Source organism: Alligator sinensis, unplaced genomic scaffold (assembly GCF_000455745.1).
Source record: "Alligator sinensis unplaced genomic scaffold, ASM45574v1 scaffold573_1, whole genome shotgun sequence".
NCBI classification, from domain to species: domain Eukaryota; kingdom Metazoa; phylum Chordata; order Crocodylia; family Alligatoridae; genus Alligator; species Alligator sinensis.
In genome coordinates this window covers 4,138,790-4,154,651 of record NW_005841877.1, presented here as the reverse complement: position 1 = coordinate 4,154,651, position 15,862 = coordinate 4,138,790, and the positions used below count along the sequence as shown (strand labels likewise).

Sequence of the window (15,862 nt, the reverse complement as noted above, 5' to 3'; positions counted from 1 at the left end):
GCCACAGGGTGGACAGGGCAAAAGTGGAATAAGGGAAAGATGATTAATATCCTGTTTCGCTCGGTGACCACCCTACTATGACACGCGGTGAACCAAACCAGCATGATAGATACGCTGACTAGGACAGCCGCACAGCAGAGTGCCGCACAGCCTGAACCACCGCTTAAAGATGGCGCTGCGGGGGAAGAAGAGGGAGTGGCCGAAAAGTTCCGGGCAGGAAACCCCGACACTAGCAAAACCCCGTCAGCCCCGCCCGAGGAACCGCCCCCGTTTAACACCCCGCCGCGGCTATATCCCGCCCTCCCCACCGACATAGGCGCACCCGTTCTGCATGCGAACCCCGTAGCCTTAGTGAAAACTGTCGTCGATGGCACGGGAACCCGCACCCTCACTACCTTCCGCATGCGCACCAGAGGGGAACTCCAAGAGTTGGCAAAAGACACCCGACTAAATCCGGGTGAAACACTGGTGATATGATTGGGACGATTAATATTAGAACACAGGTCAGATTTAGTAGACCCTGAGGAGTGTACTACCCTAATGTGCCAACCCGCATGGAGTGGAGGAGCGTGTAGCGACACGACTCAAATACTACGCAACCGGGTTTGGCCAATCCCTCTGTGTGCTGCTGTGGTCCCAGCACTGCTAAACCGAACTCACGCTTGGCATGCGGATCCACCCGATGACTCATCGCCCGCACAGCTCCTGTATGCAATAGCGGGAGCCAGTTACTTAACCTGGGACGCCGGATGGTATCCACTGACCCTGACTCCACACTAGGCAAACAGTATTTGGCCGCATCGCTGGTGTCACGATCCTGGCAAGGTCCCTGTATCAACGTCAGCAGTAGAAGCCTGCGTTGAAATTTACGGAGGTACGAATACACCCATGTTCCGCTTGTTATTACACCCACTGGTAGGGGGGCCGATAGGGAACGTCCTAAGTAACCTGGGAAAGCTACTTTCCCAGTCAAGTGCTTTTTGCTGTGGTTTAGCAGAGTACATGAAAAAAATCAGTGATAACTCAAATGTTTAGAAATATAGAATTACCCCTTCAGTACCTTGATTTGCTTTAATTATGCAATGGAATTTTAGCCTACTGATTAGTAGTATCATTTGCTATAGAGTCCCTGAATCTGAATCCTACACCATCAGCTGCCTCGGGGTGGGGGAGAAATAAAGGCTCTACTCCCCCTAGCTACCTCGGGCTGATCTTTGCATGTTTTCTCAGCTACTGATCCCATAATTTTTTCTTCTCGGAATAGTGTTCAGTAGAAGGATTCTTTCAGCTGGTCCCTTTTATTTGTTTCTCCAGCTGCCCAATAGCACATCTCCTAGGACAAATGTTCTGGCTTCATTCTTAACGCATCCTTTTTCCATTTTTTCTCCATCCTTTTTGGGTAACTCCCCTCTTCTCTTTAATTTCATCTTCTTTGCAGGATAAACTACAAGATAGTCTCTGACAAACTTGGGCTCAGTTATACATTCATCCCATTTAATACATACTATTTATGTAAGGCAGAGGTTCCCAAACTTTTTCTTATTGTGTACTCCCTTCCATATTTACCAGCTGTCTACATACCCCTATCAGCATACGTTTGATATTTTAACCCCTTAAACTCTAATTATTATAATAATGAAAATTAAATCTGCCATTACACAATTTCTCCTGTGTACCCACCAGAAATATTTTGCGTACCCCCAGGGGTATGTGTACCACAGTTTGGGAACCCCTGATCTAAGGCATTTGCTTTTGAAGGCATTTAAATGTTTGTCTGTATGGGGGTTCATTTCCAGTTTTCACAGCCACATATTAAGATGGAGACAACATTGGAATTGGCTTCACTGAGCAAATCTTATGAGCTGGTAAAGGTGGGTGCTTTGCCAATTTGTGACATTATTTCTTTCTGGGCATCTTCATTAGCTTGCACATTACTGCTAAAGTCTGTAATTTGAATAATATCTTTTGTCTTATAAAGCAGTGCTTTATTTGGGGTTCTCATTAGATTGAATTACTAGATTCTTTAAAATAGTCAGGGGATTCATGAAGTGGGCTGGTTTTAAAGAAATATGACAGGGCACGTAAGAGGAATTCAGTATTCTACATTCTGCATTGCATGTTTGACCATTCTAATGAGAAACTGAAAGTAAGGGAACCAGATTGTAAAGCCTCTCAGCATTTAAAAAATACAGCCAAACCACAACTTCCTGCAAGAAAAATATAAATATCAAAATCTGTATCATTGAAAATAATGACAGTCATGATGGGTCGGCTGTTGCTTTTGCTGTTTTCTGTAATAGCTGTTAACCTTCCCCTGAGGTGTAAGCAAGTCTCTCAGAATAAACGAACACATGTACCTTCTTAGCTTGGTTTATGCATATGTGACATATCTAAGCTTTTTCAGTTCTTCTTTTTCAGATGGCTGCATTAAGATTATTGGAGGACATACAGTAGCTCCTCATTCCAGGCCTTTCATGGCTGCGATACAGAAAGGCAGATCAACTGTGTGTGGGGGAGCTCTCATTGAAAAAAACTGGATTTTGACAGCAGCACATTGTAAACTGTGAGTATTACTAGAGATGCCTTTTATATTCTGACAACTGAAAATGAATAAGTGAGTTATGATATCCAAATAGGCAAATAAAGAAGACTTGAGTACTGCATCTTTGTAGTGATAAAAACAGCAATTCTGTCAGCAAGTAGGTGATCTAGGACCCTTAAAACCTGCCTTAAGATATTTTTTTAAGTCCAAGATTGCACTGAATACAGTCATTATTATGGCCCTGATTTTTACGACCCTTTCACCCTGTGAGAAACTCACACACCAGCAGTTTTTCTGAAATCAATGTTCTCCAAGGAGCAAAGTATTCTTCAGTGCAGGTTTGAATGGCAGAATCTACCCCAGTGTTTGCAAAATTCAGTTCACTTGGTAGTGCCTCAGGAAGGTTGGTAGCTGACATGCAAACCGTTCTTCTCTGGGACCAGACAGAGGTCCAAAAGCAGAATATTTCATAGTTACAGCCTAGCTTCCAGTCTAGTTTGTCCGCACTGCAGAAGAAGAATGGGCCTAATCCTTACCTCCTTGCACATCTAATGTTCCTACTAGGGAAGTAGGAATTGTGATTAATAAGGTGTGTGGACACCACCAGGTGGATCACTGACAATGCATTTTGCTTACTTCATCTTCCATGTGAAAGTCTCTCGGTGCTTTGTAAACATTAATGAACTGAGACTCAAAATACCCCCTACATATAAGGAAATGTTACTATCCCTGTCGTAGCAATAGGAAAACTGAAGGGAAAAGACAAATGACTAACTTGTCTGTGTCACAAAAAAGAATGGTAGAGTTGGAACTAGAATTCAGGTTTCTTGTTTTTTCCTGATGATGTTTCACATATTTTGGGTAGAATAGGTGCCTGTATAGAATTAGAATCAGCTCAGGATAAGGGAGACCTCTACAGTCTGCATCAGGGATTAATTTTCACCTTTTACTCTTAGGTCAGATATTTACCCATTGTTATTTCTCACTCCTCTAATTATTTTGCCTTAATAATTATCATGAAAAAGATTGAGTAATATTTGTGCTAATTCTGATTACCTGTAAACTTGAAGTCTCCTTAAACATAGGATCATAGATAGGAAACTAGGGCTGGAAGAGACTTCACAAAGGAATCAAGCCCAGCTCCCTGCTCAAGGCAGGATGATCCCTGACTAAAGTATACAACAAAGTGTCTATCCAACCTGCTCTTGAAAATTTCCAGGGATAGAGATTCTACAATTTTTTTAGGTAACCTGTTCCAAGACTTGACCACCCTCATGGTCAGAAAGTTTCTCTTAAACTCCAGCCTAAATTTCCTCTGCTTCAATTTGAATCCATTGTTCCTAGTCTTGTCCCTTACAATTTACCCTCAGTGTGCCTCTTCTGTTAACCTGACTTTTTTGGCATATCTGGGAAAATGAAAGAATTCAGGGCTGATTCCTCAGTTTGATGAATCCAGCCTCAAAATTTGAAGCAGTTCATTGCAAAACCTTAACATTTCCAAAAATATTTTCTTTTTTTTTATGTGGCTGGAAAAACCCATTGAATTTCACACAGGTCCTAGAATTGTTTTAGGTTGAGAGTTTATTCATGAGCACTAATTGCATGTGTAGATGTGCCCAAGATGCCCTGTTTTTCTCCATTTCTTTAGTAAAAACTTAATCCTGTACTGACTGAAACTAAGTCCTGTTGGTTTCAGTGATCCAGGACTGGGCTACAACCCCAATTCCACAGAGTTCTTACACCTATCCCTAAGCTGAAGTATGTGAGTTGCACCACTGATTCCTTTGAGACTGCTCTCAAGCTTAAAATCAGGCACATAAATTTAAGTACAATGCTGAATCCACTGACAGCAGTGGAAAAATCTCTCCATGCTGAATTCAGGCATCATTATACAGATCATACTTCCAGTCAAGCAAGTGGAAATTTGCCCTGACTAAGCCCTAAGAGGACAGCCTTTAAAGTTTTATTTTGGACTTGGGTGACAGTAAAGAAAAATGTATATAATTTCCAACTGGAAAACAACTTTTATATAAAAATTAATATTAGCATTTTTCTTAACAAGAGCCTTACACCTAAGGACAATGTAGTACAGAAAAACAGAGCCCTAACAAATAAACTCACTTTGGGGAGCAAAAAATGTTCATCTTATATTGAAACTGATAGATCGATTGATTTGGATATATATATATATATTTAGAATTTGGTTGGAATATAAGCCCCTATACTTCAGGGAATAATCCAGCCTCTAATTAATGGGCAAGTAATTTCTGTATGGAAGTTTTATTTTATAACCACTGATACAGATTTTCTTTCTGCTTATTGGCAAGTATTTGGTATGGCTATCACTGCTGACAAGAGATGAGACTAGATATACACCACTCATCTGATCAGTATGTTAGTTTCTCTGTTCTTAGATGAATTAGCATGGAATAGCAGTCTCATATTTCAGTCTAATGTACATATCTAACATATGATATATTATTTTTGTGTGTGAAACACTTATGTCCTTCTTACTTCAAAAGGCAGACAAGAATCTACTCAAACTTCAGGTTTATTTAGGTATAAATAATTTGCATAAAATTGCAAGGCTATACATCAATCTGACAGGTATATTTAAGGAAACACTAACTTTTTAAAAATAATGGCTTTTTAATATGAATATATGATGAAAATATGAGTTTGATATTACCTGGCTCTATTATTCTACAATAAGTTGCTAAGCTCTGTCATGACTTTCTGGTACTGGATTTTGTTTGCATACAGAATGGGAAGATCAGAACTTAAAGTTGTTCTTGGAGCCCATCAACCATCCATAGCTGAAAAAGAACAGCAGATATTTAAGGTTTTGAGGCACTGTTCCAATCCCCAGTTTAACTCTTCTTCCAAAGAAAACGACATAATGCTCCTCAAGGTATTCTGCTAATTGCTATTATACTATTACACAAGCAATTTTCCAGTGATCATTTTGGCTATGTGTCTGTATTAAAGGAAACATTACTTTAAAAGCTTAGCAACGCCATGGGACATTCAGCTTCTGGCTTTGCTCTTCTAGACAAAGTTATAGGAGCACTGGCAACCACTGGAATTGATACCCATTTTCTGCTCTGCAACTCCCTTTAACTCATTGAGTCCAGAAGCACTTCAGAAATTCCTAATATTCTTTCTGTTGTATGTTTCAAAGGACATACTGTGCATGTCTACTTGAGATACTTAACTGTGCAGTAGTGGAGTTTACTGTGCAGTAAGCACATGTGTCTACAAGTGTGCATGCTGACTGTGCAGTAAAAAACCTTAATCGCAAGTAAATTTGGTGCCCACAAATGCAGGTACAGGTACTCCTCACTTAATGTTGTCCTGGTTAACATTGTTTCATTATTATGTCGCTGATCTATAGCGAACATACCCGTTTAAAGTCATGCAATGTTCAGTAATAACATTGTCTGGCCGCTGCCTGCTAGTTGGTAACTACTGTGACATAATTGGATTTGCTTAACATCATTTTGCTTAAAGTCGCATTTTTCAAGAATGTAACTAGGATGTTGAGAAAGGAGTAGCTGTATCATATTTATTTATGATTAGTTACTGTGCAGTAATGCATGTATAGATGCAATCCAGGAGCAAAATTGCTCCCAGGTCAGCTCTGTCACTAGGGGGCTGACCTGAAGGTAGCCCAAGGGATTCTGGTTGGAAGCCTCTCCTGCCCCAGGGCTGGGCTGCCTCTATGACAGCCCCTGCCTCAGGCCCTTAAAAGCCTGCAGGCACTCAGAGCCCTGGGGCACACCGGCAGGGAGTCTGAGGGCACTCCCAGCCCCTGTGTCCCTGGGCAGGCTGCAGGATAGCCATACCAGCTTGCCTGTGCCCTGGTACCACTGCCTGGCACCACAGTGCAGTGTGGTCAGTTGGGACCTAGCTTCATCTTGTGGACTCTTTCTGAGTCTCACACATGTGCAGACTGCTGCCTAGAAGCAGCCTGGTGGGGGTCTAGCTGACTGGTGTAGGGCTGTATGAGTCAGGGCAGGAGTGGGCAGGCAGAGTCTCCAGTGACAAGAGGTGGGACTACCACAGCGCCCAGTTGCAGGTCTGGCACCCCTGGCACGAAGGGGCTGCTCTGCACCAGGGCTGGCAGGGTAGAGTTCCTGCAGATGCAGGTGTTGTGGGTGCTGTCCACCCAACCAGCACTCAAGTGCGTGAAGGAGCCACGGTAATCCATGACAGCCTGAGCACCACAGAATGAAAGCCTGTTCAGCTGTAATAGGGGCAGTCTCTGTGGGGCAGGCAGGTGATGGGAATGTGGTTCCTGTCCAGGGTCCCCATGCACTGGGGGAATCTCAGGGCATGGAACACCCCCCTCCCCCCAACAGGGGGTCATGCATGTGGAGCACCATGTCCCTCAGCACATCCCAGATGGCCTCCCTGTGGTGGCCTTGCCCATGTCAAACAGGTGGCCGATGTACCACAGGCTGGCAGACATGACCAGCTTCAGCAGGGTGCGGGCCAGCTGGGTGTCCATGGGGAGGGGTGGCCACATGTCAGTGTCCTGCTGCTCCAGGTGTGGCTGGAGCTGCTCCAGGATATCCCAGAAGGTGGCTCAGGTCACCCTGAAGCCTCCAGTCACTACTTGTCATCTCACATGCTGCCACCAGTCCAGGCTGGCCTGGAGGTCCCAGAGGCAGCAGGGCTAGAGGCCTAGGAAGGCAATGGCAGCCCCAGTGGTGGCATTATGGAGCCCGTTATCGGCATCCTTACCAGGGTCCAGTTAGGCAGACGGGGTTAAGATGGTAGGTGCGCTGCTGTGGCTTTGGGAAGATGGGCAGGCAGGTGGTTGCTATGCATGGGGGAGCTGGGAGGGGCGAGATGGCTGTGGGCTAGGCAGCAGTCAGCACAGTGAGTCAGTAGGGCTGCTGCAGTGGCTAGCAGGAACCTGGGGCACTGGTCGTTGTTGCCAGGGCTATAACGTGGGGAGGCAGAGGCAGCAGGAAGAGCATTGCTGCATGCTATCCCTGTGCTGTGCACACTGCTTCTGGCCAGGGAGGTGGCTGGCCAGAGAGTAGTGAGCGGGGCTGGCTTTTGAAGAGGGCTGCCAGCTGTTGGCAGCTGCATCCAGAGCCTGGAGCTCTCCCTGGTGGTGGCAGGGGCCCATTCCAGGGCCCTGGGAAGCAGGAGCAGATTTGCAGCAAATCTGCTCCCGCTTCCCTGCACATATAGACACCTGCCTGGCACCATTTACTCGCAAGTAATTTACTCGTGAGTAAACTAGTGCTGCAGCAAATGCACATGTACATGTGCCCACTGACACCATGGAGGCAAAGTAATCTGGGCTGTATCTGTGACTCAAGTGACTATGCAAAAACAGGGAGATATTTTGGATGGGAGAAAAGTGAACTGTTGTCAGGAACTCTGTTGACAGTCAAAACTGACCAGTAAGATAGGATTGTAAGTGAATGATCACAGAGGTGTCACTGCTAGTCCAAAGTGTCTGAAAAAGATGTTATCCTAGAGCAGTGGTCATCAACCTTTTTAGGCTTATGGCACTTTTCCATACCTTTTCTAAATTTAGCAGCACCCTTTTTTCCAGGAGGTGTATGTGGGCTGGACTGGGAAGTAACTATGGCAGGAGGGGGTACATATAAACCTAATGAAGGAAAGAGGCATGTGGGGCAGTTTCTTCTGGCTGCAGCAGTGGCAGTATTGGCAGTGCCAGCACTGCAGCACCCCTAAAAGGGTTTTCTGGCACTCCAGTTGAAAAACACTGTCCTAGAGCAATGCTTATTTAGGTAAAACCTGAAATTACCCATGTGTTCATCAAGAAGTCATTTTTATTAAAAGTCAAAACTGTGCTTATAAAAATTGAGTATATATAGTATGTAAGGAAAATGATTGGCTTCTGAAATAATTGCAGAGATATATGAAAAAAATATTAGCTGGGTAGTCACTGAGACTGTATTTAATCTTCAGATGCTATTAGCAATCTAGTATGGGAATGATAGGTTTAGGTGTCTACACGTGCAAGGATATGGGAACAGATTTGCTGCTCCTAGCAGCAAAACTGCTCCCACTTCTGTGACCCTACAATGGGCTCCTGCCACCACCAGAGGGAGGTCAAGGCTCTGGCCACAGCAGGCAGCCATCTTTTCAAGGCAACCCCACTCCCTATTCCCTGGCCACCTGTTTTTCTAGCCAGAAGCAGTGTGCAGAGGCCAGGGCTGGCATGGAGTGGCTCTCTCACCACAGCCTCTGCCTCCCTGTGCCCTTGCTTCCGGCAGTGATTCCTAGTGCCCTGGGCTCCTGCTGGCTATGGTGCTGGTCCTGTTGGCCCCAGAGGGCCCCTGCAACCAAGGCCCTGGGTGAGCTGCACACCCACTAGTGGGAGCCAGAGCATTGGGTGTGAGAAACACTGGTGGACCACCTCCTCCTGCACTCCCCACTGTAGCCCACCTGGACAACCACGCCCAGATCCTCCCACCCCTCCCCCTGTCCCCAGCACCATGTTCACTGTGGACCGTTTGCAGAAAAACACTTTATTGCCCTCACAAAAAACAGACCTCCTCCTCTCTCCCTTCCCAACAACAGAACCCATCCCCACTCCCTCTTCAGCACCAAAGCCCCTCCACCATCCACCCCATCCACTACCCATAAAACATCCTCTTCCCCATGTGAACTATTTACAAGTGAAGTGCTATGCTTGTGTGCATGCCCTCCCAGAATGGGTGACTGTGGGGTGGAGCACCTAGGGGGTGGAGCCCAGGGACAGGCAGCCAGGACCCGAGCCTCTGGCTGTTCCCCCATGGTTGCACATACTACAGTGAGCCCAATAGGCAGGGGCTTGCCTATGGGCAACAGTGGCCGCTTCTCCCCCAGCACGGGTGGCTGCCCCTCTGGCAGCTGGTGACCAGGGCCAGCAGGGCTGGTGTGCAGTCCTGGCGCCACTGCAGGCAGCTGCAGATCTGTGCCTTCATGAAGCTGGGGCAAGCAGTGGGCCTGGGCCCGGGCATGGGGGATTAGGTGGTGGGGAACCTGAGATGAGGGCCAGGGCAGGGTCTCCTGGCTCATGGAGGTGCTGGATTTCTGCTTAGGCCCATGCAGGGGGGCCTACTGCTGGGTGGCTACCAGGGGGCAGGTGGGACTACGGTTGGGGACCAAGCAGATGGTGGCACAAATGTGACCTCCGGGGCCAGGATGGTGTCCAGCACACAGTGGTTGTCTTCTGTGGCCTGAACTTCCTTAGCCACAGAGGTACCCTGCTCCTGCAAGACGTCCACATGGTCCTGCTCCAGGGCCAGAAGCTGTGCCCTGAATTCCTGGTGTGCCTGGTCCCATGTGTCCTCATAGGCCATGATCTCCTCCTGCCACCTGTCCTGACAGGTGATGTCTTCCGCCCATCACCTGTCCTGCTGGGTGATGTCCTCTTCCTGCCACGCCCATGCATCTACCTTCCATCCAGTCCTCTGAGGCTGTCACCATCCAGTCTAGGAGGAGAGTTCAGTCTTGGATCCTCCTCCTGTGGAACTGGCACATTTGCAGGGCCCCAGCCATGGGCATGGGTGATCCTGAGGCCATATGCCGGTTGCCAACTGCAGCCTTTACCCCATGTGCAGCTGCAGGGCCTGTAGAACCATGAGAAAGAGGCTGTTTGTGAGGGTCTGCAACATTTCTGAGATAAGATGCTTTGTATCAGGGACCTGTGCATTTCCTGGCTTCAGATCAGGTGTCAGGAATGCATAGGTGCCCATGGACCATGGTAAGTTGTACAGGCAGGCCTGGGCCCAGGCTGAGCCTCTCATCCCCACTTGCTTCCCGGGGGCTGGTGGGCTGCTGGGTGCTGGCCGTAGGCAGCCTGCCTCCTCTTCCCCCTTCCTAGGCTGGGACAGGCCTTGTTCCTGGAAGCACCTACTACCATGGCTCCAGACCCCACTTCCCCCTTTTTCCCTCTTCAGGCCAGCCAGTTTCCTGTGCTGCTGCCAAGTCCCCAGTGCCTGGGCTTGGAGGGCATGGGGCTCCCAGATGACTGTGAGATGGACCCTGCCCCTGCCCTCCCCACAGCGGGGCCTCTCTGGGGAAGTGCCCTGGGGCCAGTCCCCTGGCCCCACACTGATGCTGTGCCCCGAGCTTACCCCTGCTGCACATGTCCCAGGTGCTGCGCTATAAGTTGTTTGTGAGGACTGAGGGGTGCCCAACCTACTATGCCAGGCTACTACTGATGGCCATGGTGCCCTGTGTGCAACTGCACACCTGGCAAGGGGCCCTGAGCTTTGATAGTGCAGGGGGAAAACAGCCAGCAATGGCCTGCAGGGCTGGACAGGATGGGCCTGGCAGCTGTGTGGCACTGTGGTGCCAAGGAAGCATCACCAGGGTGTGGGCAGGCTGGCACAGGTAGCCTGCAGCCTGTGCAGCAGTGCAGAGGTCAAGAGTTCCCCCAGGTTCCCTCCTGGTGTGCCCCAGGGCTCAAAATGTTTGCAGGGTTTTAAAGGACCTGCAGCTGGGGCTGCCACAGAGGCAGCCCAGCCCTGAGGCAGGAGAGGCTCCCAGCCTCAGGTTCCTGGGGCTGAGCTCACGCTGGTCCCCTAGTCACAGGGCTGACTGGGAGCAAACTTACTCCCAGTTGGTGTCTACATGTGTGCTACTGCACATTTATTACTGTGAATAAATTTAATACTTGCATTTGCAGGTAGAAAATTTACTTGCGAGTAGTGAAGTTTACTGCACAGTAAGCATGTGGGCATGTAGATGTGCACACTTACTGTACAGTAAACTACACTACATGGCATTAAAACGTCTCATGTAGATGCACCCAGGAAGACTAATTTTCCTAATCTATGTCTCCTGTGTTGTTCCTGATCATTCTTAGATTTTTCTTTTCACTGTTATTCCTTTTCTCTGCTGCTACAGGACACACAGCATTATCATTATGAGGTTTTCAGTCGAGCAACTTCTAGACTAATCACTATATACCTAGCTCATTCATCTCCACTGCTGTAAAACTGGAATAGAATCTTTCTGAATTTTAACTGGTGTAACTGAGCTAAGGAATGTGAAAAGAATGATTTATTAGAAAGAAAAAACAGTTTAAATAGAAATCTAAACAGCTGTTTAAAATGAGTGACCATGGTTTTTTTACCTTTCTGTATGGCACTGATCATTTTCTTCCTGCTTTTTTCACCCCCCCCCAGTTAAATGGTAGTGCAAATTTAAATCAATATGTGGCTCTTTTGCCCCTACCTTCACGTGATGAAGATATTAAAACTGGAACAAAGTGTCAGGTGGCAGGCTGGGGAGTCACATCTTCAGGGAAGCCCTCAAAGTGTCTTAAGGAAGCAACTGTTAAAATCATCAACAGGAAAACCTGCAGCAGAAACTATAAAAAACAGATAAAAATAACCAACAACATGTTGTGTGCTGGGTGGAATAACGCATTTTCAAAGAGTGATGCCTGTCAGGTGAGTGGTGAATTTGCAAGGTAGAGTGGAGACTTTTTTTAACAGCTTGTTTCTTTTTTACTCTAAATGACATAAAAGAGCACCTTACAATGGATCTCACTCAGAGTGTGTGCTTTTAACCATATTTACAATGGATTTTATTGTTGCCTACTCTGTGTTGGAAGTATTAAAATCACAGCTAAATCAGTGCAAGAATGTAGTGCCTCTTTTTGCCACTATTTCTTGCTGTGACAAAATGGGCTCTGAATAATACCTAGAAGATGATTAAAAACCATAGAGGAATAATTAGGAACTTTCCACTTCACCAGAAATATAAAGGAGCAAAGGATGGCAAAGTAGTTATCTCCACAAACATTCAGATGCCTTTTATGTGTGAAGGGGTGTAGGTTGTAGCCGTGTTGGTCTAAGGACATAGGCAGACAAGGTTCCTTGGGTGAATTTGATATATTTTATTAGACCAACCCAAATAGTTGGAGAATAGTTATTAAGCAAGCTTTCGGGTTCAAAAACCCTTCGTCAGGCTAAGGAAGCTGCAGCAGTTGGTGTGTGCTCTTTCTGGATGGAATGAAAAGTAAAGAAGCCAGAGGCTGGGCTGGGGAGTCAGTTGCCAGGCAGATTATATTTGTGTGAAGGCATCCAGTAATTCACTGATATTTTTGCTAAAGACATGAGAATCAAAGTTCCTAGCTAAACACCATCTTTATTCCTGTTATGAACATTGTGATATACCATATTGTCCCACATAGAACATGTCCTGAAATATAATATGCACTTTATTTTTGAAAGGCAGAATGTACAAAATAATTTTTCCAGAGTTATGGCTGCATAGAGCAAGGATAGAGCCTAATTTTCAGCTGACTCACCCTCCCTTTCTGTCTTAACTAATGTTGAAACCCTAGCTACTGCTGAAGACTAATCTCCTTGGGTAGATCTATGGGTGGATTTTGGAAAGAGCTAGAGTCTCCAGGACTGTAAAATAGGAGGAGAGAGACCAGGCATGGTTAGTAGACAGCAAAATTGCCCTAGGAAAGGTTAGCTTGATTAGCGGAGCATCAAAACAATTACAAAGAAGAGATGATTGCTAACTCATGTGGAGTGAAGAACAATGATCTATTAGTCAACTGACTCCCTTAGTTGCTTGAATAGCAGTACTATAGCTGTGGAGCAGGAATCAAAGGTGCTTCTATCCCAAACTGCTTCTATCACAGGGTACTTTTATCCCAGGCAGAAAATCAGCTTTTCCCACTTAATGCAGGCATCTCAGTTGAGGGGAAGTTGATTTTGGGGGAAATAGTGTGTTGTATGTGAGAAAATATGGTCCTTCTTCTGATAACAGTTATCACACAATGTTGTCTCTAGTGGGTTATGGAATAGAGAAGATCCCACACAACTTACTGATTCGTTTGATGCACTGGCTGGGGGAGTATTTAGTTGATTGCACGATTTCACAATGATTGCACACTTAATTCATACAACGCAATTTTATTTTAAATGTCTTTGCTATGCATATAACACTGCTTAGCTTTAAGAAATACCACAAACATTAAAAACACAATAACTACATATATCAGAAACAATATTCCAAATGCACTTCTTTAAAACAATTACAATTATAACTAACTATATAATTTGAACTAAAAAAGCTATTACTATATTATACTTACAATTCTAGAATTCCAAGAAGTCAAACACCTAAATATGGTTTCATTCCTCAGTAGTACAATTTAATGGGCTGGCCTCAGTAGTACAGTTCAATGGGCTAGCCTCAGCAATACGGTTCAATGGGCTGGCCTCAGCAGCGATAGGAACAAGTCCCCTTCCTTCAGTCCCTTTCAGGCGCTCCGCAGCTTCAACGTGAACTAAGAGATTCGTGTTCACGGAGGGGGTGGTTCAGGTGATCAGTCTGATCCGGCCTATACTTGCGATTCTTCCTTCAATGTTCTGCAAGTGAGGTTACCTCCAAATTGGGATAGTAGGTTACAGTTTTTATTGAGTGAGTTGCCGTCTTGGGCCCCTCCTACCCAAACCTGTCACTACTCCCAAATTTGGGCTTGGATCTTTCTTAACAGATTTCTGCTGGGTTCAGTTTCTTTTGTTGACTGTTCAGTTACTTTGGGGAATTTCCACACCACTGCAGTGACCTTTCTTTTACAACCTCTTTTCAAAGGCTCCTAGGGTTTGATCTCTCGGGATGTTTGCTTAAGGGTCATTTTTAGGTTAACTTTGTTAAATGCCTCTAGAGATAAAATTCAAGAGTTAAGACTTTGAGCAAGGCCAGGACCTTCCGCACGTAGGCCAAAACAATGGCCTAGATAAGAAGATGAATCTTTGTCTTTTTCTAAACTGGCTAATGGTCAACTATTACAAACATTCAAACTATTACATTCAATATGACAAATGTCTGCTCCACATGTATTTGGATAGTATTACGATTTAATGGGCCTCAGGTACTCCTATACAACTCAAGTAAGCTATAACTAATTTAAATAGGCAATACTTATTTATACAAAACTAGGAAGGATGAGAAATAGGAAAGCAAATGTGCAGAAAATAATAAGTACCAGCCATCTGAAATATGCCACATTAAAGATCAAAAATATTATTTAAGACAGATTAACTACATAGTTTAGTAATGCCTTTCATCAAAGAGCCTCCCAAATAATTAATTATTTAGGCCTCAGACTCCCACTGTGAAACTGAGGGCACTTCTACATGTGCACTTAATGTGACTGAATATACAGTGGCTCAATTTGAGTAAACTAATCCTGACATCACTGTCTACACATGTGTTTAAGCACACTAGTTCACTGTGCTGCTGGATACCACATGTATCTAATGGGACTATCTGGCAATGTAGAAAATTAGTTTACTGCACCTTAATTGCTGTGCACGTGTAGACGGTGATGCTTTATTGTGCAGCAAATTCATTTTGGGTGGCAGCAGCTCCATCCCCAGTTCCAGCCCTGCCCAGTTCCCTCCCTCACTATGGGGGCCTCAATCCCTCCCCTCAGCTTACCTGCAGGGAGCTGCAGGACCTGCTCTCTAGGCTGCCTGGCTGTCATGTGCATGTGTGCCCCACACCTGACCACCCTCCTCCTGCTCCCCCCAGTCGCTTGCATGCTGGATCTCTGCCGGCCTGCAAGGGGAAACCTGTCTTTTCCCACGTTTTACTCCTTAAAGGAGGAAATCCAGGATTTTTCCTCCTTAAAATAAGAAAAATTGGGTTTTTCTCCTTAAAATGAAAAAAAACTGGGTTTTACTATATTTTTCCATGGTGAATAGAAAACTTGGATCCTGGTGTTCACTCATTTGTAGCTGCCCAATTTTTGGGTGCTCATTTTGAGATTTTTAGGCACATATTATTAACACTGTATTTTATATTTTAGGGAGATTCAGGTGGGCCACTAATATGTTCTGGTAAATACAGTGGAATCATTTCTTTTGGAAAAGGTTGTGGAAAAATGCGGAAACCTGGAGTTTATACACGACTGACAGAAAAATACCTTCAATGGATAAAGAAAATAATTGACAACTACTGAGAGCAATGGTGATCAGTTCTCACTTCCCAGTGAGAAAGGCATTAACTTCAGTAACCGTCAATGGGCAAAACAATATTATGAGCACAACAATGTTATTTTATATATTATTAATGCATTTCAATGTGTATGATGGTGAATCCTGTATAATACACTTTTTCTGAGCATCTTCTCCTATAAGAGGGCATCTCAAAATATCCCCAACCAGGCAGATCATAAACATTTTCATCCCTTTTAGCAGACCATCTCTTTTATGCATCTGTTTTTTGTCAGACTGCACCATGTTTTAAACATTAACATTTTTTTAAAGTCAAGAAAACTATTTAAACTTTAAAATTTTAAGTATGATG

General features: G+C 45.2%; 1 protein-coding gene across 1 annotated transcript; it reads left to right on the top strand.

The window, feature by feature from the left end:
- Positions 1-2,260: 2,260 nt before the first annotated feature.
- LOC102383762 (granzyme A-like) lies at positions 2,261-15,786 on the top strand. The gene is made up of 5 exons (XM_006017298.3): positions 2,261-2,321; positions 2,419-2,563; positions 5,306-5,453; positions 11,710-11,976; positions 15,363-15,786. Exons 1-5 carry the CDS (start codon positions 2,261-2,263, stop codon positions 15,513-15,515), a joined length of 774 nt encoding a protein of 257 aa, XP_006017360.3. The 3' UTR covers positions 15,516-15,786.
- The last annotated feature ends 76 nt before the right edge of the window (positions 15,787-15,862 follow it).